Source organism: Lepidochelys kempii, chromosome 6, assembly GCF_965140265.1.
Source record: "Lepidochelys kempii isolate rLepKem1 chromosome 6, rLepKem1.hap2, whole genome shotgun sequence".
NCBI classification, from domain to species: Eukaryota; Metazoa; Chordata; order Testudines; family Cheloniidae; genus Lepidochelys; species Lepidochelys kempii.
The window spans coordinates 2,822,162-2,848,922 of NC_133261.1; the positions used below are offsets into that span (position 1 = coordinate 2,822,162).

The 26,761-nt window shown below is 41.5% G+C and overlaps 1 protein-coding gene across 1 annotated transcript in view; it reads right to left on the bottom strand.

Moving 5' to 3' along the window:
* Positions 1–338: 338 nt before the first annotated feature.
* Positions 339–26,761, bottom strand: part of LOC140912418 (up-regulator of cell proliferation-like) — a 70,501-nt gene continuing 44,078 nt past the window's right edge. The window contains exon 3 of the mRNA XM_073346772.1: positions 339–5,044. Within this exon, the coding sequence (XP_073202873.1) occupies positions 339–5,044 (4,706 nt within the window). The remainder of the gene's footprint in view (positions 5,045–26,761) is intronic.

Sequence of the window (26,761 nt, forward strand, 5' to 3'; positions counted from 1 at the left end):
AAGTGGATAAATTATCTATTCTTGGGGCTAACATCACAATTGGAGCACTTCTCTGGGCGCCAGATGACAGTTTCTTCCACTGAAACTCGGCTGCCGAAGACAAATTTTCTAGATGTATCTAAGGTAATTCGATGAGTTCAGAAATCCCAATTTTGAATGCTTTACTTGTTGTTTGTAGAACAAATTGTCATGAAAAAAACCCTTTGTGTTTCTATTGAGCTCCATTTGGAAGCTGCAAACTCAAATTGAGTTTTCTCACATGCTGTTTAAATACTCTGTAGGAAATATATCTCACTGTTGTAGGTGTACCAGCATATACATCCCATTTAAACAGGCTCTCAGTATATTGGCTTTTTCATATTGAAGACTTCCTCCAGGCTCTCCAGTGCGTGCTCTTTGGTTATTTCCCCCCAGTCTCTTGGGAGATCAGCTGGTTCAACATCATACTCTTTAGCAAACTGTTCATTGAACTCCTTAAACACAAACTTCCAGTAATTGGAAGCACTGAGGCTGGGATCTGGCTGAATGCACCAGTCTGGGTAATAGCAGCGATAATCTTTGTAGGGATGAGGTTTCCATTGTGTGTCTGAATTTCTAAATTTCTCATTTGAAACCACATCTTCAGAACATGAGGAATGTTCAAGCCTTTGTGTGTTGTTACTTCCATCATGCCATAATCCTTTAGGCCGATGTACAGTTGCAAAGTGCTCTTTATGGTCAGTACCTCCTGCTTCACAGGGGACTTTACAGAATGGACACTGCTTCCCACAGCCAAACATTCGCTTATAGATTTCATCCTGGGGCTTCAACGACAGCTGCGAGAGTTTAGTCTCCATTTCCAAACTTTTAAATTGAACTAAGATTTCCTTTTCCAGATTAGGAAGAAAAGACCGAATAAAAGCAGAGAACTCATCCGTATTTTCTGTGTTTATAAACCGTATCCCAATTAAATTTTCCTTAGATATGATCAGGTCTGTCTGCAGCAATTGACAAAAGTTGTCTAAAAAGGCAGAAACTGTGTCAATCTTTTTTATTCTGGAGTTTTCTAGAGCCTCCATGACTTTTTTTATTATTTTGGACAGACTTTCTCTTTCCAAATCTTCCAAACTGTCTGTCTGTCTATAGTGATCTAGCAGGCATCTCCATACCCATGTTTTGACAAACACTTCATAGCTTTTAATATATTTCACATAGTTACTGAAATTCATCTGCTTCAGCAGCTTCTTCTGCATAGTGAACTGGAAGGAGCTCCGGTTGTTGTATTCAGTGGACTGTCCCCTCCTGAGAAAGTCTTCCACTATCTCTACCCCTAGTCTCTTGTTGACATAGTCTAGCAGGGCAGGTCTCAGACACCGATCACAGAAATCCTTGGCCCTTCTTTGGCAGGCATCCTCCTTGTGCAAGTAAAGGTCTCTAAATCTTGAGAGATAGTGAGGTTTCTGTTTCTGCAGATGTTTCTGAGGATCATTTTCATTGACAAAATCTTCGTGCATTTTCTGAAATGCATGAGCCACTTCCCCCAAAATGTGAAGCTTCAGATCAACTTCAAAGAGACCGCTAGTATGAAGTTTTGAAACATCCTCCTGTTGGAGCCTCTCATTGATCATGTACAACAATTCTCTGCAATAGGTTTCATGATAGCCGAGTTTGGAATTTACAATTTTTTCACCATAACTTCTGCATTGGTCCATTAAGGATTTGACAAGTTCCTCTGCTTTATAGCGGAGTTCCTGTGTCAAACCTTTTCTTCTGGTTTTCAAACCACGTGTGTCTATATATTCCTCTTTCATCTTGAAAGAATTCATTTTATAATTCAACAAGTTTCCTGCTTCTTGTAGCTTCTTATTCACTGCACTTCCACGATTCCCCAGGTCCCTTCTCAGCTGGAACTCCACATCCTGATAAATGTCACATTTTGGTAAAGAGAAAGGGTTTAACTCTCTTAATGATTTTTTCCACATTTTTTCAAATTCTGCTTCCACTTCTTTATTGTCTAATTCACATTCCCTCTTCCCATGATCTTCCAAAATCTTGCCAACTTTCCCTTCAATTTGTTTCATACATTCAGTCAGGATATTGTCTATCTTGTGTTGGCCTTCTTTAATGTGAATGGTTTCCTCACACTTATACATGGAATAACGTTCAAGTTCTTCTTTGAGGCTTTTTGCACTCCTGGTGAAATCTTCTGCATACTTTTCTATCAAGTGAAGATTTGTTGCTCGACTTTCAAAATACTGTTGTAAATTATTCAAGATCCTTTGTTCACCACACAGTAACTTCTCCTGCATCTCATCTTTTAAGTTACCAACATGCAGTTCATCAGGGGTATGATTATGAATTAGAGTTTCTTTTTCTAATACCCAGAGATGCATTTTCTTGCGGAAACCCCACTCCCACTCTGCATACTTGGCAGACAGCCGGTTGTAGGCCTCAGCTATGAGGCTGTTTCTGAAGCTGAAGATGAAGTTCTCGTGTTTTATAGCATGCCATAGACTCTTCACCCATTCGATAAATTGAGGAATGTCTTTGGGAGCTCTGTTGTCTGAACATTTCATTAATTCATACAGATATTTCTTTAATTCGCACACACTTTCACTGTATCCTATATTCACTGGAGCCATGGGAGGGACTCCATGCCACAGGCCAGGGATGTACCAATTGTGTTTTTCTGGCTCATACTCCATAATATCAGAAAATGTCATTTCCCTGCTTAGTTTTTCCATCTTTGCTGCAGCTTTGGTCATTTCGTTCAGCTGTTCCAGGAGGTGTTTCCTGTCCCGCATGTTTTGTTTATAAGCAGACACATCACTGACATTCTGATGCACAAATTGGCAATTACGCTTTTGTCCTATTTCTTCCATTCTGAGAAAGGCATGGACCACAATTTGCAGAACATCCTTCATTTCAGTGGCATTCTCCATGGCCAAGTTAACAATCGTTATGTCACTCAGTCCAATCACCAGGGTGGCCAGCTCATTGTCATGTTCATAACTATCCTCTTGTTTGGCCAGTTCAGGGGCTTTCAAACCTTCTGCATCTATCACCAGGATGAAATCACAACCCAATTCCTGCTGAAAGTTCTCTGCCACTTTAATGAGTGACATGAAGGCTCCTTTTGTACATCGGCCACTGCTCACTGCAAACTGCAGGCCGAACATGGTGTTGAGGAGGGTGGATTTCCCAGTGCTCTGCACTCCCAGCACCGATAGAACCAGCATTCTGGACCTTCCCCCCAGCTTGGCATGGAGCTCAGTTAGAACATCTGTCACCCACTGCAGTGGGATGTTGGATGCATCTCCATCGATGAGCTCCATGGGAAACCCTTCCAGCATCAGGTCAGCTGCTATGCCTGGGACATGGAGGAACTGCCTTTGCTTTTCTGCCTTGATTCCTTTTTTCCCCATTGAGCACTCTGCTTCATAAAACTGCCCTAACTCACGAATGAAATGTTCAACACCTAAGGTACTGGCATCTTCCTTGAGGTTATCTCCTAATGGTTCACATTTTGATTTATATTCAGCCCATAGTTTAGAAAGATTCTCCCTAGATATACAATCCAGGTCAAATTTCATCCAGTTCAGGAAGTAATGTCTCTCCACTGGAAGTAACTCTAACCCTATCCCATGAAGAAACTTACTCAAACTATGAGTCAGGTTGAATTGATTCTGCTGTGTTCTTAACGCCAATAATTCCTCTCTCAGCTGAGATTTATATTTCTCTGTGGGGGTGTTCGATTGCCGTTTCATACGGCACAGTTCTTTTTCCACCTTAGCCAGGTTTTTCCATAGATCTCCTTGGAGCTTCAGCATTTCACTCCTGTACTTTGGCAAATCTTTTACCTCCTTAGTTATTTCTTTAGAACACTTTCTTGCATTCTGACATTCCTCACAGTCCTCATCTATCAGGATTTTTAATTCTTGGGCTGTCACAACCATGTCTTCAATACTCACTGTCTTGGGAGAAGAGTTCATTATGCTCCCTATAGTGGATTGCAGTGATTTAAGAAAAGCTGTCTTATTGCTGGTCCTGTCTTTCACCAGTAGTTGTGATCTATTCAGTTTTAGTATTGGGGCTAATTTATTCAGGAATTCCAGGGTTTCGCTGTGTTTCCCAGGTTGGGCCTTGAGGATGAAGTAGTATTTAGTTGTTGATGCTTTCAGAGAGGATAACAGTTTATATTCTCTTTCACTGACTCTGTCAGTAACTATGAACACTGCTGTTGAGACCTCTGTTAAAAAGCGAAACTGTAGACCGTGAGACTCAATGTCTCCACGCAGATTTGTAACCGCAATGGCTTCTGGGAAGATATCTGAATTTTCCCTTCCTCTAGGAAAATACCAGGAAATCTCTACCAGTCCATTGGCGATTTCCCGAGGGATGGTCCCAGACTCCATGTCCCGATGGACAAAGAAATCCTGGTGCTGCTGGGAGGAGCTGAGTAGCTCATTGAGAAGTTTAGACTTGGAGAAGCTGCAGCTCCCCATCTGCACAAAGGAAATGGTTGGCATTTTTGTGAGCACCAGGCTCTCCTCTCTGAACCCTGTGCTCTCTGCCAAGGAGTGCGGCCTCCACTTCCTCACAATGTCCCTCATGGCCCACAGCATTAGGGTGCATGTCGGGGTGTCGAGGGCAGGCAGTAGCAGAGGGAGGGCAAACTGGCACATGGACATTTTTGACAGGATTTGCTGTTGTAGGAAACTGTCTGAGCAACACAGAATGGCACAGAGAACATCGAGGGGGTGCAGAGAATCATTAGTGTCAGTGTTCAGAACAGTGAAAATATCATCAATATCCATATCTTCTTCATCCTCATTGGTTCCTTGATCATCAGATACCATCTGCACTAGACTTGTGTTTCTGGCCGTCCCATTCAAAGCCATGACCTTCCTCAGGAAATGCCATGGTAAATCTCCTAAAGTCTGAGGAGTCCAGTTCTGTAGACTTTCCAACCTGATTTCCAGGACATCCCTAAGTCTGAGCTTCTTGCTTTTGTGCTGCTCCAGGTTTAACTTGGAGAGGATGTTCTGAAATGCTCTTCTTTCTACTGAAATATGTTAAGACATGAAAATTAATTTCAGAATAATTTGTTATGCATACATTTTTTACACATTTTTATTTTGACAATGTGGTTGTTACTTAAGGATTATATATACCATTAGCTTGTAAATGCCAGCTATATTTAAAGTTGCTTAACGGTTGCCACTAGCACCCATATTTAAAGTGACCTACAATTATTAGGGTGTACATATGGTGTTCTCCATATCCCCAGTATATCTGAAGAATTGCCCATGGAAGATTTTTTTAAAAATATGAAACTGTGTAATTTTTATATCTCTGATAACCTTGTCATTTAATCATTCACTGGTTTTATGTTACCTTTTCACAAAGCTGCATGGGAAAACTTCCATATCAAGAGAGGTTGAAAAGATGAAGCTTGTGTGCTTTAGAGAGGAGGTGAATAAAAGGAGATGATAGAAAGTAATTCAGTGCAGGGATTGTCTCTTTTATATGCTTGTACAGTGTTCAGCGCAATGAGGCTCCAATCGCTATAGTGACCTTTGGGCACTTTAGTAATTTAAATATTTAATAATAATGGGATGGAAAATAGTTCCTGTTGTAGAGAAGGTAGTTCAGGCACTTTTATTCACCCTTTCTCGTAATACAAGAAAAATGGGGATGGTTAAATAAACTGAAAGGCAGCAAATTTAAAATGTATAAAACAAAACACTTTATTACACAACGTATAATCAACCTGAAGACCTCGTTATGGAATAATGAATCATTCCATAGTTAAGGATGTAATTAAACATCAAATATAGGCTGGATTCTGTGCCTCCTCCACACACACACACACACACACCCTTTCTAAAATCCACCAAAAAATCGTCATTTGGTCTCCAAATTCATAGGTTTTGGTCTGGGCATAAAGTAGTATAGTCTGTTAACTCTGAAGTGACTTGAGGGAGTGGTTCTTGAATTCTGACATCCTGATCACTAGAATGGCCAAAACCACAACAGCTTCAGAAAGAAGGAGAGAAACAACCATCCTTTCCTGGTCTCCACTACCTGAGATCTAGTGTTCCAAAACTTTGGTTGATCAAAGTCAAATTTTAAAATGTAGCTATGGTATGTTAGTACCTACTAGCTAAGTATATAATATCAAAGGGGTTCTGAAGACCTAACTTTGTATTTAAAAACAAGTAAGTTCCTACCCTTTTCCTTGCAAAGACAAAAAAAAAATAATTCCTGTCATGGGGGTGAATTGTCAACAGAACAAAAAATGAATTTATTCCCCTAAAAGGTTCACAGACTTCATAACACTCGTGCAGGTCTAAGTACCTGAGAAGACTACTAAAGATACTGAGGGTTAATAGCTTCTACAGGTCTCAGGAGGGTTTTGGGGAAATATCTCCCCAGCCTTCTCCCCTGCAGCCCAGCCCCTGGTCCCTGAAGGCCTCCTGATGCCCTATGACAATTCTGTGTGGCTCACAGCTCCTGGCAAGCCCCTCATGCTCCTGTCATTCTTCTTCTATGTCACCCTTTCCTCCCAAGACTCAAAAACTAAAGCAAAAATATTTTAAAGTACATCAGAAATAGACCACCTGCCAAACAACCAGTGGGGCCACTGGACGATGGAGATGCTGAACGAGCACTTCAGAGAGATAAGGCCAATGCAGAGAAACTTAATGAATTCTTTGCATCAGTCTTCATTGCAGAGGACCTGCGCTTATGTTGGTGTAACTTATGTTACCTGGGGGTGGGGGGAGCTTATTCACAACCTGAGCAATAGAAGTTATACCGACATAAGTGGTAGTGTAGACATAGCCAAATATAAAATTGCAGAACTATCAAGTGTGGTATGTAATCTATAACTTAAATCAGCTTCTGTACCAGATGACTGGAGGATAGTTAATGTGACATCATTTTTTTAATGATGGTGATTAAAATGATGATGATCCAGAGGTGATCCCGACAATTACAAGCTGGTAAGCCTAACCTCAGTACCCGGCAAACTGGTTGAAACTATAGGAAATAAAAGAATTATCAGACACCTAGATGAACACGATTTGTTGGGGAAGAGTCAACATAGTTTCTGTAAAGGAAAATCATGCCTTACCAATCTACTAGAATTCTTTGAGGGGGTCAACAAGTATGTGGAAAAGGGGGATCCAGTGAATATAGTGTATTTAGATTTTCAGAAAGCCTTTGACAAGGTCTTTCACCAAAGGCCCTTAAAGAAAGTAAGCCCTCGTGGGATAAGAGGGTAGGATCTCTATCATGGATCAATAACTGGTTAAAAGATAGGAAACAGAGGGTAGGAATGAATGGTTAATTTTCCAAATGGAGAGAGGTAAATAGTGGTGTCCCCTGGGATCTGTATTGGGACCAGTGCTGTTCAACATATTTATAAATGAGTTGAAAAAAGGGGTAAACAGTGAGGTGGCAAAGTTTTCAGATAAAACAAAATTACTCAAGATAATTAAGTCCAAAGATAACTGTTGCACTTACAACAGGATCCCACAGAACTGGGTGACTGAGCAACAAAACAGTGGATGAAATTCAAAGTTGATAAATACAAACTAATGCATAATGAAAAACATAATCCCAACTATACAGACAAAATGATGGGGTCTAAATTACCTATTATCACTCAAGAAAGAGATCTTAGAATCTTAGACTCACAGGACTGGAAGGGACCTCGAGAGGCCATCAAGTCCAGTCCCCTGCACTCATGGCAGGACCAGCACCATCTAGACCATCCCTGACAGGTGTTTGTCTAACCTGCTCTTAAAAAGTTCCAATGATGGAGATTCCACAACCTCCCTAGGCAATTTATCCCAGTGCTTAACCACCCTGACAGTTAGGAAGTTTTTCCTAATGTCCAACCTAAACCGCCCTTGCTGCAATTTAAGCCCATTGCTTCTTGTTTTATCATCAGAGGCTAAGGAGAACAATTTTTCTGCCTCCTCCTTGTAACAACCTTTTAGATACTCGAAAACTGTTATCATGCCCCCCCGCTCAGTCTTCTCTTTTCCAGACTAAACAAACCTCATTCTTTTAATCTTCCCCCATAGCTCATGTTTTCTAGACCTTTAATAATTTTTGTTGCTCTTCTCTGGACTTTCTCAAATTTTTCCACATCTTTCCTAAAATGTGGCACCCAGAACTGGACACAATACTCCAGTTGAGGCCTAATCAGCATGGAGTAGAGTGGAAGAATTACTTCTCATGTCTTGCTTACAACACTCCTGCTAATACATCCCAGAATGATGTTTGCTTTTTTTGCAACAGTGTCACACTGTTGACTCATATTTAGCTTGTGGTCCACTGTGACTCCTAGATCCCTTTCTGCAGTACGTGGTCATTTCCCATTCAGTATGTGTGTAACTGATTGTTCCTTCCTAAGTGGAGTACTTTGTATTTGTCCTTATTGAATATCACCCTGTTTACCTCAGACCATTTCTCCAGTTTGTCCAGATCATTTTGAATTTTCATCCTATCCTCCAAAGCACTTGCAACCCCTCCCAGCTTGGTATCATCTGCAAACTTTATAAGTGTACCCTCTATGCCATTGTCTAAATAGTTGATGAAGACATTGAAAAGAACCGGACCCAGAACTGATCCCTTTGGAACCCCGCTCGTTACGCACTTCCAGCCTGACTGTGAACCATTGATAACTACTCTCTGGGAATGGTTATCTAACCATTTATGCACTCACTTTATAGTAGCTGCATCTAGATTGTATTTCCCTAGTTTGTTAATGAGAATCTTAACAAACTAGGGAATCTTAGAGTCTTAGTGGATAGTTCTTTGAAAGCATCCCCTCAATGTGCAGTGGCAGTCAAAAAAGCTAACAATGTTGGGAACCATTAGGAAAGGGATAGATAATAAGAGAGAAAATATCATAATGCCACAATATAAATCCATGGTATGCCCGCACCTTTGATTATTGCATGCAGTTCTAGTTGCCTCACCTCAAAAAAAGATATATTAGAATTGGAAAAGGTGCAGAGAAGGGCAACAAAAATTATTAAGGGCATGTGTCAGCTTCTATATGAGGAGAGGTTAAAAAGACTGGGACTTTTCAGTTTGGAAAAGAGACAACTAAGAGAGGATATGATAGAGATCTATAACAACTTGAACAATGTGGAAATGAATAAGAAAGTGTTGTTTACTCCTTCACATAACAGAAAAACCAGAGTTCACCCAATGAAATTAATAGGAGGCCAGGTTTAAAAGAAACAAAAGGCAGTACTTCTTCACACAACACACAGTCAAGCTGTGGAATTTGTTGCCAAAGATGTTGTGAAGGCAAAAAGTACAACGTGGTTCAAAAAAGAATTAGATAAGTTCATTGAGAATAGGTCCATCAATGGCTTTTAGATGGTTAGGGATTCAACCCCGAGCTCTGGGTGTCCCTAGCCTCTGACTGCCAGAAGCTGGGAATGGACAACAGGGGATGGATCACTCAAAAATTGCCCTGTTCTGTTCATTCCCTCTGGGGCACCTGCAGTCAGAAGACAAGACACTTGGCGAGATGGACCACTGGACTGTTCATATGTTCTTAAGCACCTTGTTGTTTGTGGAGTATTTAGGAGCAGCTCAGCTGGTGCAGGAGGAGAAGATATAAAGGAAGCAGTAACACTAGGCACACTGATGTGTTGCCTGGGAGTGCCTTCTTCATCTGATTAACCTGCTGTGGTCTGTAGGAGCAGATGAGCCATACAAGATGAGTCATACAAGATTCACTGGAAGGAAAAGGAAGGAGAAAGTGCTAGTTTTTCACCATTACTTTCTTCTCCTCCTCCCCACTTGGACCTTCTGCTTCTAGCAGCTCCTCCCGCTGAAAAACCAGAGGCTATCTGGTTGGGTGAGACAGGAGGACATGGGAGGAAGCTGGTCTCTTGTTGAGTGGTATGGGTGTCTAGGCAGGGAGGGAGGTGCAGGAAGAGACAGTGAGAGAAACCATTAGCATTTCCCTGCCTTTTTAACATGATAGACATACCGTGGTTCTTCAGAAGAGAGTCCCACTGCTGTGAACCACTGGAGGTTCCCAGGTATAGAAAGAAGGGAAGCAATGCCTTCTTGTGCAGTGTTAAACTGCTGCTAAGCAGAAGCTGTTCAAGACAACCTGTTACACTAAGTAACACTTCAGTATGCTGTCTCCCACACCATACATATTTGTCCTGGCTGCTGCTCCATCACGTCAGATGGGTGGCAAGGCCAAATCTGCCACTCTCGGCAGCTGCCTAGCCCAACTGTAGTTAGAATGGCTTCTTCTATTAAGATACCCCTATCTAGCCTGCTCTGCTCTTTCTAGCACCCAGTTGCACTCAACCAAAGGCCACTCTTTGCCACCAATACTCCCTCCTAGTCCTTCTTTCCCATATAACTCCCTCAATCACATAGAGCCCACAAATACAAGATCCATGGAGGTAGTGGATTAGTGGTACAAAGCTCCTAAAACTTATAAGTATTGGGGGTCCCATTAAGCCTCGTAAGTCTTGTCAAGATATTTATGCATTGAACCAGGTGGAGTTCTACAGATCTTAGGACGTTTGAAGCCATGGTAGCACAGGTGGCAGAACTGTCTAGCTGCCTCAGTACTATCCCACCCGGGATCCTGGTTACGTACTCAGCCAATTGGCCAGTGCAGCCATTTTCAGTGAGCTAGATCAATCAAAGCTAACTTGGGTCTGTCTACATGAGTTGCATTTGCACCTCCTGAATGCACTGTACACATATCCTAGAAACTTTTGAAATCCCCTTGCCCCCACAATTTATTTTTTAATCCAACTAAGCTCTTGGCTTCAATAATATCTCATGACAACTGAATACATTCTTTAAGGTGAAGTTACATTTGCTGGCACCTACAGTATATAATTAAGTGCCTTTTTAAGATGCACAAATCTACAGAAATAATAAATATCAGATTGTTTTCAGAAGCATCATAGAGCCAGCTATTAAAGGTGTTTAGGCACCTAAGGATGCAGACAGGTGTCTACTGGGATTTCAAAAGTGGCTAGCAAGTTAACGCCTAACTCCCATTGGTGTATCTTTGAAAATCTCGTCCCTGGGAGCCTAAGTCTCCTTGCAGGCTTCCTCGAGTTAAAGAAACTTCTATGGAATATTAATTAATTGTTCATTATGGGTTTTCTTGCACTGGTACTGGTCAGTGTCAGGCACAGAGTACCAGACTAGATAAAACATTGCTCTGACCTGGTGTGAGTTACAAGCTTTCAAGCTACATGGAGCTCTTCTTCAGGTCCAGGAAAGGTACTCTGTGACACTCGGAGTACCTTTCCCAGACCGGAGGAAGAGCTCAAAAGTTTGACTGTCTCACCAACAGAAGTTGGTCCAATAAAAGATATCACCTCACCTATTTTGTCTTTCTAATATCCTGGGAGTGACACAGCTACAACAATACTGCATACTGACCTGGTATGATAGTTCATTTGTTCCTAATATTCCCATGTGAGGAGAGAGGTAGTAGGACAAGAGTGCTGAGAGCTGCAGAGAAATCAGGGTGCTCAAAGAGCATGATGCATGACATAGTTTAAGAACCTTAATGAAACAGAATTCATGAACTGGTAGTCACTTAAGGGCTGATATGAGCAGGGAATGTGGCAAATGGGTAACATTAAAGGAGATGATGTGATGTGGTGGAGAGACAGAATTCAATTATGGAAAGATCAGAGAGGGAGCAGCGCTGAGTGAAAATAAGGTCAAGAGAGTGGTTATCATGGTGAGTTGATCCAGGGTTGGAAACCAAATGAAGAAATAAAGACGAGAAGTTAGGAGGCAAGAGGGTGCATGGGACATTGATGTGGAAGGTAGAATAATTCAAAATGAAGGTTGGAGACTGAGATGAGAGGAAGTGGAAAAGCCAGCTATCAATATCAGAGAAAAAGGTGTTTATAGTCGAGTCCTGGAGTATTAGATAATAGCTATATGGCAGGAGATAGGATAATATAGTTTGAGGCAGCGTTGTTCAAGAGAATAACCAGTATGTCATCAGAATGCACACAAAACTCTCCAGCATTTTTTCACATATTTTTCAGTTTTGAGAACAGAAAGTATGTCTCACCCCATTCATGCTCTGGCTCATTTCGTAGAGTATTTGTAATCTTTATTTTCAACGTTGGTGGAATTTCCTCTGAAGACTCTTCCCCACTAGCCATTTCATCCAAACTATGAATTCTGAAATAATTAAATCAGAGGAAAAGTGTTTGTTTATGAGAGCAAGATGATGGATTTGTGAAGTAGCCAGAGTTAGATTTAATTGACCTGGTTGCATTATAGGGAAAGAACAAGTGAAAAATATTTAGATAGATCAGATGTATTCAGGTTGGCAGGGACTGATAAAATTCATCCTTGGATACCTAAGGAACTAGCTGAAGCAATCTTGGAACTCTTAGCCATTATTTTGGGAACTCATGGAGGGCAGGTAAGGTCCCAGAGGACTGGAGAAGGGCAAACATAGTATCTATCTTTAAAAAAGGGAACACCGAGGACCTGCAGAATTATAGACCAGTCAGTCAAACTTTGATACCTAGAAAAATACTGGAACAAATTATTAAACAATCATGTGGTCTGGATGAAATTACTATAAAGTGGGTGCACCTAATGGGGTCCTGCTGGGGCTAGTGCTGGATCTGATACTATTCAATAATTTCATTAATGATGTGGATAATAATAGAGTGGAAAGTATGCTAATAAAATTTGCAGATGACATCAAGTTAGGAGGGGTTACACTTTGTAGGACAGGATTAGAATTCAAAACAACCTTGACAAATTAGAGTACTGGTCTTTATTGAATTTCATCTTGTTGATTTCAGACAGTGCAAAGTACTACACTTACGAAAGAAAACTCAAATGCACAGCTACAAAATGGGGAATAACTGGCTAAGCAGTAGCATTGCTAAAAAGGATCTGAGGGTTATAAAGGATCACAAATTGAATATGAGTGAATAATGTGATCCAGTGGCAAAAAAAGCTAAAATCATTCTGAGGTGTATTAACAGGATGCTTTATGTGAGATATGGGAGCTAATTGTTCCACTCGGCACTGGTGAGGCCTCAGCTGGAGTACTTTGTCCAATTCTGGGAGCCCCACTTTAGAAAGATGTGGAGAAATTGGAGAGAGTCCAGAGGAGAGCAACAAGTACAGTAACTCCTCACTTAACGTCCTCCCGCTTAACATTGTTTCAAAGTTAGGTCACTTCTCAATTAGGAAACATGCTTGTTTAAAGTTGTGCAATGCTCCCTTATAATGTCGTTTGGCTGTCTGCTCTGTCCACTGCTTGCAAGATTCTGTGGAAGAGCAGTGATTTTACAAGGGAGCATTGCACAAGTTCCTCTTCCCAGCCTTCTCCCCCATCCTCCGAGCGCTTTCCCCACCACCAAACAGCTGTTTGGCGGCGCTTAGGACTTTCTGGGAGGGAAGGGGAGGACCGGGGAAGTGCCACATCTCTGCTTCTCCCCCTCCATCCCAGAAAGTGCTAAGCACCACCAAACAGCTGTATGATGGCACTTAGGACATTCGGGGGGGGGGGGGGCGGAGCGGGGACACGGTGTGCTCCTGAGAGGAGGTGGAGTGGGGGTGGGAAGAGGTGGGGATGGGGTGGAGTGGGGATGGGGATGGGAAGAGGCAGGCCTGGAGCATCCCCCAGCAAAGTTGGCACCTGTTCTTCTCCGGGAAAGCTGCCGTTGCTGCTGCGAAGGTGCTTCCTAGTGTCCTTGCCTGCAGCAGGCTGTGCCTGTGTGGGGTAAGCCAGGGGCACTTCCCAACCACAGTACAGTGCTGTACAGTATATAATGCCTTTTGTCCACCTCAAAAAAATTTCCTTGGAACCTAATCCCCCACATTTACATTAAATCATATGGGAAAATTGGATTAATTTAACATTGTTTCACTTAAATTTGCATTTTTCAGGAACATAACTTCAAGGTTAAGTGAGGAGTTACTGCATGATTAAATGACAGGTTTCAGAGTAACAGCCGTGTTAGTCTGTATTCGCAAAAAGAAAAGGAGTACTTGTGGCACCTTAGAGACTAACCAATTTATTAGAGCATAAGCTTTCGTGAGCTACAGCTCACTTCATCAGATGCATATCGTGGAAACTGCAGCAGACTTTATCATGATTTTGCATGATTAAAGGTTTAGAAAACCTGATCTGTGAGGGAAGGTTAAAAGGAACTAGGTATGTTTAATCTTTAGGAAAGAGGGGGGACCTGATAACAGTCTTCAAATATGTTAAGGGCTGTTATTCAGAGAATGGTGGTCAATTGTTCTCCATGTCCACTGAAGGTAGGAGAAGAAGCAGTGGGCTTGATCTTCAACAAGGCAGATTTAGGAACTTTCTAAATCTCAGGGAAGTTAAGCTCTAGAACAGGCTTCCAAAGGAGGTTTTGGAATCCCCATTACTGGAAGCTTTTAAGGACAGATTGGACAAACACCTGTCAGGGATGGTCTAGGTTTATTTGATCCTGCTTCAGCATGGAGGAGCTGGACTTGATTAGCTCTCAAGTTCACTTTCAGCCCTACATTTCTATGATTCTATAATTATGGGAATATCAAACCATAAGAATTGCCACACTAGATCAGACCTGAGCTCCATCTACCCCAGTGTCCTGTCTCTGACGGGTAGCCAGCACCAGCTGCTTCAGAGGAAAGCGTAAGAACCTAGCCAGAAGCAGATGTGGGATAATCAGGCCTCCATACTAGGTTTCATCCTGGTGTCTAATAGTTACAGATTGTCTTAAGCCCTAAAGCACAAGGCTTAATAACCCTTTCAAAATTGTATAATTAATTATGATAACTCTCATTATTGTTGATATCCATATAAATGTCCAATTCTATTTTGAATTTTGCTAAGACTTCCACAGTCTAATTACATGTGGTGCAAAAAAACTGTAAAAGAAAACTTAGAGTTTCATAATCTAAGCTCCATCTGAAGTAAGTTTATTGTCTATGATGTTAGTTCAGGGTGGTTGCCATTATTATTTTTTATTAGACAAACAAGGTATTAATTGAATATTACTAATTGCCACCTCAATAGTATAATATTCATTCTATTAATTAATTATTTTACACCAATAACGAAAAATGCTTTGGACCAAATTGAATTTTTTTCACCCATTATTGGTTGCTAGTGTCAAGTGAAGTTTCATTGCACAGACTTTGTCCCATCTGCTCTGTCTGGAAGTTTGTGTAGTGTTGTATATTTATAAAAATAAATGAAACATTTTAAAAGAAAACACAAAGATTTTATTAATGACTGCAGAGGGGACCCTACCTTCAGGAACTCAGTGTTGTCAACCTAAAGCATTCCAAAGTCATGAGTCAGACTCCCAGATATCACAATTGTCTTCAAAATCATGAGTTTAAAAATATCAAAATTATGGTTTATAAATGTTATTTATTATTTGCTATTTGCCATCTGGGTTTTGACTTTTCAGAGGAAAGCTGTTCACCGCAGTGTGTGTATGTATGTGATCATGTCAGGTTCAAAATTCAACTTGAAGTGAATGTGAAAATCTGAAATTTATGTGGCACCATGGCCTCTGAGGATGGATCGAAGACCCGGTCATTTGCTGGAGGCCTCTGGGCTGTGACTGGGCCCTGAAAAGAAGTGGCCTCTCTGCTGATTCCTCTTACTTTTTCCTAACCCCTGGAGTGACGGAGCTGCCATTCCGTCTTTCTCCCACCCCCTCTCCCTGTCTTTTCACTCACCATTGTGTCTCCCTCCCTATTCCACCTAGTTCACCCCACTACATGTTCTTCCTCCATGCTCCTCCACAGGTTCCTGTTCCCAGCTTGTTCCCTATATTCACCTGCCCTCACATGTTCCCTCTCTTTGCCTTTACAGTATTCTACTCCTCACATTTTCCCCTCTGCTATCCTCTGTTCCTCTGCTTCTCCTTGGTCTCCCGAGCCCTCTAAGCATCCCTCATGCCCCCTATGCTCTCTTTCCTCCTCAGTCTCTCTCCTATAACACCTATGTTTCCTTACACTGCTTCCTTCTCTCTCCTAGTCACAGTAACTGTCCGTCTCCTGATTGTTTCCTGTCAAGCCCCATCACCATACAGTGACAGCCATCTTTCCCTGAAGACAATGGGAGATAGTGGCCATCTTTGCTGAACAGCCTGACTTTCACATGAGAAAATGGCAGACATCTTAAGTGAGGGCAGTTTGTCTTCAGCCCTGTTGAAACAATGCAATATGGTGGCCATTTCAAATCAGAAGAAATTGGCAGATTTTAAGCCAGGAATCTTGAGATCATGGGGAACTTTAAAAAATACTGTATATTGTGAGACTCGTGATAAAATCTTGAGACTTGACAACACTGGGATCTTCCAGTATGATCTTTCTCTCTCTTACACACACGTACACACCCAGGGTTGGGGGTGAGTAAGGAGTAGGAGCTGCCAGTAACTGTAGAGAGCGGGTGAGGCCATGCAGACCCCCTGCAAGGAGGTCCTCTCTTTATACACTTTTTATTAATATGGACACTATTGGCCTGGTCCAAACTCCTTTGAAGTCTTTCTATTGTCCTTTTTGATCAGGCTCTGTCTGACTGGTTGACTCCCCACCCCTATACTCTATAGGATTTTGTACTGACCCTGAATCTATGGCATTTGGTGAGCAGGGTGGGAGGAGGGCACACTGGAGTTGTGACATCAAAGCAGGGTGGCTGAGGTACCTGGACAGAGGGGAAGGACATTGTCTTTGATAAGCGTAGGGGAGGAGGAAAATAAATTAACAAGACGTGCAGCACATACTGCCTTGGACATTTTGCTTATGTGGTGTTGTCTATTGTTTATCCACCTTGATTATTTAGATTGTAAGCTCTTTGGGACGGGGCTGTCTCTTCTTGGGGGCCTGTATGGTTCCTAGTACGTGTTAGGCACAACCACAACATTAAGAGTATTCATTATTATTATTCTCTATTAAGATGAAAAAATGAAACATGGATCTGAAGAATGTGAAAAATATGAACCAAAATGATAAAAAATCTGGGGAGGTCTATCCCACCAACTCCTGACATCTCTCAAAGTTCCCCTCACAGCACAAAGGCCATTTTGAAGCTATGTTCAAATCAAGCATATTTAGCAAATCATCAGTTCTAGATAATAAGCAGTAAAGTGCAGATGAAAAGACAGAGGGTGCAAACCTGACGGAAGTGAATTCAACAGGGTTTTTGCCCAATTACACCCAAGTTTTCTTGCCTGAAGGGGGCTGCTGTCCTCTCCTTGACATAGTTTCTTACCAGCTTTTGTTGCCTCAGTGAGTCCATCTGCTAGGTCCCTCAGGGTGATGGCTCAGCACATCCACAACAATATTCTCACCATAGTTATTCACACAGCAGCTGACCAGCCAGGCTTTCCCGTCTCCAGTTTATTCCAGGGGACTGAGTTATACTATTTTTCAACCTTGATCTCATTCAGTGTGGACTTGTACTTCCAGAGATCTGTCTCCCCCCACTCTTCCAAGGTCTCCAGCAGATGATTTTCCACTCTGTTCTCCTGTGCCTCCTCGGATATTACCTGAGCTGACTCCTGGAGCAGAAGAAATCAGGAATCTGCACCTGCAGATAGAGATTTTTTTATGTAAATGAAAGCCTCTCTCTAATGCATTCTAGCTCAAAGCAACCTCCTCCACCATCATATCCCACAAATCTGAGCAGTTCGCTTAAATCCCAGAAGCAAGACCCGATACCCAATGCTAAACCAATTCCATCTCTTATTTGCAGGAATTTACCAGCCTCAGTATTATCACTGCCCCACTCTTGTGCAGATGGAGAGAGAGAATGGAGATTTCAAAACAGAGAGATGATATTTGTGCAGATCCATTGGGGAAAAATCTAGGAGAAGAGAAAGGGAAGGAGGAGAAAACTGGTGGAACTGCCACTGGGAGTGTGGTAAAGAGACTTAGCAAACAGTTGATTCCAGACTTTGAACTGTGAGTACAAGTTAACCTTCCTTATCTCTGAGTTGTTTTGCAAGGAATATCGGCTGCCTGGGAAGAGTGAAAGCTGAAACTATTAGAACTGTCCTGGACTCTACGTGTGTCGGTTTCCCCCCACCAACATCTCTGTTTTTCTTTACTCCACCTTCAAACCATGGCACACCTCTCCTGAGCTGGTCTGCAAAGCCTCTGCCCTCTCTCCTCCCATTCAGATCCCTCCTGTAAACCCACATTTTTTGCAACCCCTTTAGAAACTTCCAGAGAAGTAGTGCCTCACTATTATTTTATCTCTTTAAAAATAAATCTGCTCATCAAGCTCTTCTCGAGTCTTCACTTAATAATGTTGTATTAATTTAGATGTAATATACGGGCCCAAAGCGTCAAAGGTGTTAACACGACCCTATAATGGACCAGTGTTAAAAAAGATTTGGGGTTTAGTATAGAGCCCTCAGCCTGCTTATTTTCATGGTATATACATCATTTAAACATCTTTTTAACCTTTTATTAAAGACACAAAAAAGAAGGAAACCATTAAAGCACTTGAAATGTGAAGTATTAATAAGGCTTTCATTTTAACAACATCCCTTGTTGCCTTTCCCTTTAGCTGGAGGCAGTTTTTAGAAGGAACCTCCCCTGCCCCAGCTTTCCCATTGGCCAGCCCTTTAGAAGATGATATTAAAGATAAATTGAAATGTGTTGGACCTGTTATTGTTAAAGGCTGTTGTTGTTAAAGGCTGATCCTGTTTCCTAGAAGACAAAACAAGACAAAAACGTAAGAGAGAAGAGAAACAACAGCAAAGATAGAATATGCAGTTTCTGTCTCTGATGTTGACTCTTCTTTTCAACCTCACTGCTGGAGAAACACATGTTCAGCACAGGGTCTGATCAGCCATTCTGGGGCCTGGCAAACTTGTACTATCATGGGACTGTCTAGGGGGGCATTGCTTTTAACTGCCTCTTTCTGGTTACAGGCTCACAGGAATGTTGCAAAGTATACAGACTTGGCTGGATAAGCCCAGGCTCTCCTTAAACAGAAGGCAAGAAAAGAAATAAGGTGAGGAAAGAAAAGAACACACAAGGGTGTGTTTGTGTGTGTGTCAGTGAGAGAAAGAGATAAAATCTCACATTCCCCAGCTGGTGTGCAGCAGTTAGTCGGAAATTGTATAAACACATAATCTAGGAATTTCTTCCAATGTATATTACCTCACCAGTGATAAATTTCAACATTCCATTTCTTCTCTTGTTAATGGAGTGAATTGTTCTGTTGGTTGTGCAAATCCCAGTTGAGAGGGAAAGAACATCACACCACATGTAATCCCCATTAGAGTTTGTGATCAAATTGCTGTGTCTCCAGTCAGACAGTCGTGCCTCTTGATTTAGCCAGAGTGACGTTAACTGGATCAGAACCTCAACTGGAAGATAAAGTAACAACAAACATGAATCGAGTTCACAGAGTGAAATGATCTCTTTTGAAATTACCCCAGCCACACTTTATGCAAATTAAGTCTCCAATTTATCCTCAACAGCAACTGCTGTTAACTGACAAATCTTTTGAACTAATCACACACATAGTCATCATGCTTTACATTTTAAAACCCATTTGTTCTCATCAGAAAGCTTTTATGCAGTAGCATATACAGCTTAGAAATTTTAGAGGTTAATTTTCAAAGAGGCAAATGAGGATTTTAGCATCATGGGTGCCATTGATGTTAATGGAAGTCACAGAGCTACAGCTGTGTTCACAGCTTTGAAAACTGATCCCCGTGGTTCTACATACACCCAATAAGGAAGGGGCAAAAAGGGTTTAAAGTGGGGTTGCTTTTGTAGTCTAAACTAAAAGCAACAGGTGCAGGGAACGTTTAAAACATGATTGAGGAAATAGATTGTAAGAAGATAAAGCTGCTGGTTTATGCTTTTATGACTTAATAGTTTAGTTGAAAATATAAGGACAGCAGTCCAACGACAGGAAAATGGTGTAAATGAGAAGTGAATGGCTATCATTGACTCTGCAGGGCCCCCAGCAGTCATGCAGGTCTGGAAAGGTTCATGGGCTCCATATTCAAACAATCAATCAGAAATCCTATGAACCAAAGTCATGTATATTCCAGTGCCCTGTGTGGGAATCCCCTGTATTGGGGATGAATTGGAAAGGCTTGGGATAAAATGCCTCAAAAGAGGCTGTTAAGGAAGCAGTGATCACAGGGTCAGAGTTAAAGCTCTGTATTGAACTGATATCTGGTTTGGACATGGGGATGGGAGGCACTGGCTCCAGCTGACCTATTGGAGGTTGTAGGTGTGATTGACAGACAACTGAGGCTTTCCCCATCTGGTAGTTGGGAGTGTTTGAAGGATGTTGGGTTTCTGAAGGTTCATGTCACAGGTTGGCTGGCCCCTTAAGAGTAGTTTGGCTCAGCCACACCTATATCAGATTAGCTACCCCTCAGCTGGTCCTGGTCAGCTGGGTGATTTCATTAAAAGGGCTGAGAAAACTCAGTTTGAGTATGAAAACATAGGCAGACAGGCTCCTGTGAAAGGACCTGAATGCAAACCAAAAGAAAGGAAAGTATGAGTCCAGATGTAGGAGAGTGTCATGGCAGGTTGGGTGTTTCCTATTGGTGAACAGAGGAGAACAAGATTTGTATTATAAAACTTACCTGGTCATGATGTTCAGAACCCTAATATTTCTATAATCTAGACCTACATCTATCAAACCAAGAGGTTTACTGGAACCTGAGAGCATCATGCACAGCCACACTAATTGTCTTACGGAGATCCTTTGCCGTTTAAATAGTCCTGTGTGGTTTATTGCCCAGTGCTTTGGGGTGACCCTGTGTTATCTTGGAGTGGTTCTGGGAGTCTGCGTATGGAATAAATGGCCAACTCTCAATGTAGGACTGATGTTAATGCTATGTGGGAAAGAGAGGGGAGGTGATGCAGTTGATATGAATGGTTGTTTTAAGTCTGCCCACACAAGTGGGCCTTTTAATTTTTAAAGGGCTGAGGGCCCTTTTACCATTTCAGCTCAAGTATTCCAGACTCCCCTCTTCAAATCATAGAATATCAGGGTTGGAAGGGACCTCAGGAGGTCATCTAGTCCAACCCCCTGCTCAAAGCAGGACCAATCCCCAATTTTTGCCCCAGATCCCTAAATGGCCCCCTCAAGGACTGAACTCAAACCACTGAGCTATCCCTCTCAGGAGCTCAGGAACTCCAGTAGTTGTTGCAGCTGGGGGGGAGGAAGAGGGGTTCAGCTGCTATCAAGCTCCCTAAAGCTTTAGGATAATAGGGAGAAGGGAGAAATGCCAGAGATCTCACTAAGTCCACTAGGGACCTCTACATTGAACATCTGTCTTACGTAGGAGGTGATCAGATACTATGGTGATGACTGGCAGTACCAGATAGAAAGATAAAAGATGATACATAGAAAGTGTCTTATATCTCAGCTAGTTAAACTCTGAAGCACTTAATGATTTAAATGTATAAATGCTTAATTGTTCTTGTGTTTAAGTGGCAGAGCCTTAATTCAATTTGTTTCTAAACCCATAATACAGGAAGATGCTCAATAGGGTAAAGAACTACCCATAGCTGCCACTGTGTACAGGGCTTATCAATTTTATAGGGTTTGTGGTCATGGATTTCTTTGAAAAAACAATTTTTAATGTCTCCTTATATAAACTGCCATTCAGTCCTCACATATACACAGTCAGGAGATAAATGTTAAAAGTTGTTTTCTATTTGGAAAGACATCCAAATAGAAAACCATACCTTAAAAGAAGGAATGCAGTACCAGCTATATCACTTTAGCCCTAATTGAATTTTTGCATGAAAAATATTGATTTTTTTTTCTTTTTCATCAAAATTTGCAAAACCCATTTTCCAACACGTTCTACTTAATCAGCCAAATTCATTACCCGCATGCTCTGCAATCCCACTGAAGCCAATGTAATTTCCTGGGGTGTAATTCAGAGCTGAATTGGATCTATTTTCTTGCCACTTCTTTACATGTAACATCTTAAACCCTTTCCTTCCTCTCCACTCCCTCATCAAAACCATGGTTGACAATGCAGTTACCTCACCTGGACTATTGGAACCTTTTCCTCTCTGACTTTCTTTTATCTCCCCAGGAGTCCATCCAAAATAGTGCAGCTCAAATCCTCTTCTCCCATTGCTTTGACCATGTCATGTCAACTCACCCCTTGAATTCCCTCACTGATTTCCTTTCTGCTTCAAGTTCAAGATTCTCCTCCTCCTCTTCCAAGTCCTGCACAGGTTCAGTGCTCATTTCTTCGTCTCTTGTTCCCATCTCCTTTAAGCACTTTCTGTCACAGTGCCTGCTGTCCTTAGAATAACCCCCACGTGATCTCCCTCTCTTCTTTCCATTCCCTCATCAGATCCACTTCTCTTGTCTGGCTTTTCATCACTAATCAATATTGACTGTGCCCACTCCTACTCTTTTTAATTATATTTTTGACCAGTTTAGGTTGTAAACTCCATAGGAAAGAGACTTTGGGTGAAATTTTCAAAAGTGCCTAAATTACTAAGAAGATGAAGTCCCATTTTCAGAAATGAATTAGGCACTTGATCGGAGGTGTCTACATATCTTTAAAAAATCTGTCTCTAAGTCACTTTTGAAAATGGGATTTAGGCATTTTTGAAAATTGTCCTCTTTCAGTAATCAGTAAAGTGCCCTGTACGGTAGATCTATGATTCTGTATAAATAGTCCATCATAATAATATAACCACAATTTAACGTTAGATGAGTTTCTGCATTTTAAAAAGTAAAACCAGAGATGCTAAGTAGAATTACTTTTTAACCACAAACATTCAGATTGTTCCATCGGTTATACACGTAGCTGCTCTTTCCATATGGTCACTGCTCAGTCTCTGATCTTGGCCTGCCTGTGGTATATCTGAAAGAGCCCTTCTTTTGCAACACTCCGACTGCAGTGGTTTGCACTTCTTGACAAGTCTCTGATGTCAGAAGCGAGAATCTCATCTCTGGCCTTTGACCACACGGAGCAGAAAAACACGATGTTCTTACTATTTATTCTAAACCTTTTCCTATGAGTCTCTGATCTGCCAAGAGATGGCCACCTACTTGTACAGGGGCACAATCAAAAATGAACTCACTGAGATCAATTAACTGAAAATATCAGTGGAGTTCTATAGGGCCAGACTGTGCCATGAAGGTTACAGCCCTGAGCAGGGGGAAAGTGTGGAGCTGCCCTGCACCAGGAGGAGCTCTGGGAAGCATTGTTTGTCACAAAAACAACTGTGTCACTACTTAAAAGGACAGTTCTGCTGACCAAGAGATGTGGAGGGACATGGGCATGGAAGTTCCTTGTTTCCTTCTTATCTTCCCCAGGTAGTAAAATTATCTGTATTAGTTTTAAAAATACACCCATACATGGCTGATTGAATCAGTGAAATTTGACTTTTTTTTTTTAGTTTCAGTCCCATTTTTACGACTCTATTCAGCATGCAAAAGTACTACATGAACAGAACAAATAAATAATTACTAATATAAGGGTTATTTACAAAATATCTGGGATTGGGATTCAGGATTCACTTAGTCCCCAGTATTCATAAATCATTCACAAAAATTGTTTTTCATTACTTGATCGGCCCCAATTAAACATAATAACAAGTCCTACAAAGAAACTGCAAGTGCTGAATGGGATATTATTCAGAAAAAAGCATTATGAGTAATCTGAATAGTCAGTAGAGTAGCATTGTGCTAGGTCTTGAAGCTACCAGAAGAGAAGACCTGATTTCATGTGTTGAAAATACTTGGCTAGAATTAGAGGCCTTATTTCTTATTTTTTGAACGGACCTACCAGATAACTCAGTAGGGTTCCATAGCAATCATCAAAAAGGAGAGGAGTGTGATTGTGCGTCTTGTAGCCCTAAAAAATAAGAAGAAAAATGTATCAATAATGGGTTGAAAAACAAAACAACACAAAAAACTGCTAGCTTGGCTGAAACTGGGGATTGAACCGGAGACAAACTACTGAGTTGCTACAACTATAGAAACTGGCTCTGTAGCTGGGGCTGTTACAGACTCACACCTTCTATAGAAATGGGTGCACAACACACGTTGGCAAGTACATTACATTTGCCAGGTGGAATCACTTAATTAGGATATGATTGTGACGGGTTCCCCCCGGGGGTGCCACTTGGAACTGGGGTACCACTGACCCCTCTGACCCACCAGCATGGGCTCCCTTTCACATTGTACTGCTGTGACAAGCTGCCAAATCTCCCAGCCTGCACTTTCACCAGCATTCACCCAGGGAGGGATACACCCAGCTGCAATTACATGCAGGCTCTCTAACCACCAGTTTCCTAGCCTACGACCCCAGAGAAGTACTGTCCTGCCCTGGTCAAATCTGGCCAGTATATGGGTTTAACACCTAGTCCTCTTTTCCCTCAATGTGACGAGGACAATGCACACCTGTGGTAACCAAGCACTCCAGTCAAAACTCACTGGTTTAGATTAAAACATAAACGAGTTTATTAACTACAAAACCAGATTTTAAGTGATTAAAAGGGATAGCAAACAGATCAAAGCAGATTACCTAGCAAATAAAAAATGCAAACTAAGCTTAACATACTAGATAGATTGGATACATATTAGCAGATTCTCACCGTAAGAGATGATACAAGCCGTCTGCAGATTCTTAAGGCACAAGCTAATTAGCTTTATAGGCTGAGTGTCTCAGGTCTTCATTCAAAGACTAGAAATCCAATTAGCCTGGGTTCGGCACTTCCCCTAGTTCAGTCTTTGTTCCTCAGGTGTTTCCAGGAGTCTTCGTGTGTGGGGAGTGAAGAACCCAAGATGATGTCACTCCCTGCCTTACATAGCTTTAGCATATAGCAGGAACCCTTTGTTTCAATACTTGGTTCCCAGACCAGTGTGTGGACATTTACAGACATCCCAAGATGGAGTCTAGAGACATGTGATTTGGTCACAAGCCCTTGCAGTGTTATAGCACCCATTGTTTACAGGCTTTCTGGAGCGTTCTCAGGAAAGCTCACCAGGCAGAAGATAAACTTCTCCTAAGGCCTATTGTTTTCCCTAATGGCTCATCACCATAAATAGGTCCTTCCCAGCCAGCTCTCTAGACGGAACGCATTGCCCAGGTGTAACTACATGTGAAATACAGATACATAGTCAATATTCATAACTTCAGATATAAAAATGATTCATGCACACAAATTGAATAATCATATTCAACAAACCATAACTTTTCCAATGACACCTCACATGACTTATCTTGCATTTGAATCAAAATTTTAAGTGGCAATTTTTAAAAAAACCCAACCCAGCAAAACAAAAACAGAATTTTTTTTTTGGTTTTCAGGCAAAAAACCTTCAGTTTTCTGACAAAAAGAATTAAAAAAACTTAGAAAAATAAACTTTCTATGAAAACATTTCTTTAGTCAAAAACCAATTTTCCATCAGTGACAGATACTGCAACTACATGCAATATCTTATAGAGACCATATTGTATTTTATGTTAAAAGCATGAAATCCTCACAAAGACATTATACTGGGATGGGCCATACAGTGTGAACTGTACAACGTTCACAGCCCTCTGTATCAATACAGGTGATGTGTATTTGTGTGTTCCTGGCTCCGGGGATGGGGGCGGAGGGGCACAGCTCAGGGTAGAGTAGAGTTTTCCTACAAAATCCCAAGGCTGGCTATGTAGATTCCGCAGACTTTGAAGCTTGACATCCTAGAGAATATGGGGAGGGACTGGTTTTACCCGTTTGTAGGAGGCTGGGGACAGTTAAGCAAGTTAAGCAGTGGCTTCCTTTTGATTCAGCAAGTGGACAGGACCTTCTGTCCAAGGAAAGTCCCCAAACCTTGCTGAATGATTGGAAGGGACATTGGCTTTTCAGAGTCCCCATGTGGAACACGGATGGTCATTGGTATGCTTATTAGTAAATGTATAGGAATGTTTTATTGTTTTTAATGTGTTTTCTCTGTAATGCTGTTTCTGCTCTAAGAATAAATGTATTTTGCTTTGTAAAGGCTGGCCGGTAACTGGCATACTGTTGCAGCCCCTGAAGAAAAGTTAACTACAGGTGCTGGACCCCAGTCAGACTTGCTGACAAATCACAGTGTGGTGCAGAGGGATTGCAAGCTGAAAGACATATCTGGAGGGGAAAAGATGTAGGTCTCCTCCCAAGAGAGGTAATAGCTGAGAGACTTAAACCTTCAGGAAGACCGGGGGTCAGGGAGTGTCAAAAATGCATTTCCCCTGAAACTGTGACACCATCTAAAAAATGTTTCAATGGAAAATTTTTGACTAGCTCTGGAGATAGATAAATAGATATACATATACATATATACACACACACAAGGTTGTTCCTGTATATATATTAGTTAGATAAATATAATGACAACATTATAGGAGCATATGAATGCCCATAGCCCTGATCACTGGAATCTAGCCAACATGTATGTGTACCCACAATTTACAGACTATTTTTGGCCTTCTTTCTCAGAAAAAATGGAATTAAACTTAGGACCCTCTGTCACTGGTTCCTTATGAAGAATAAATAAGGACTTTAAAAAAAGAATTATGCATGATTCTAACATTAACATTAAGCTTCAACTAATGTAAGGCCTCAGTTCAGGAATGCATCCCTTTTTAGGGCATAAGTTAAGCAAGTGCTTAAAGTTAAGTACTGTACATGCTTACGCATTTTCCTGAATCAAGGCCGAAAAAGAGGACATCAGATTTCACAGTAGTTGTAAAATTTCAGGGGTATCTGTTGA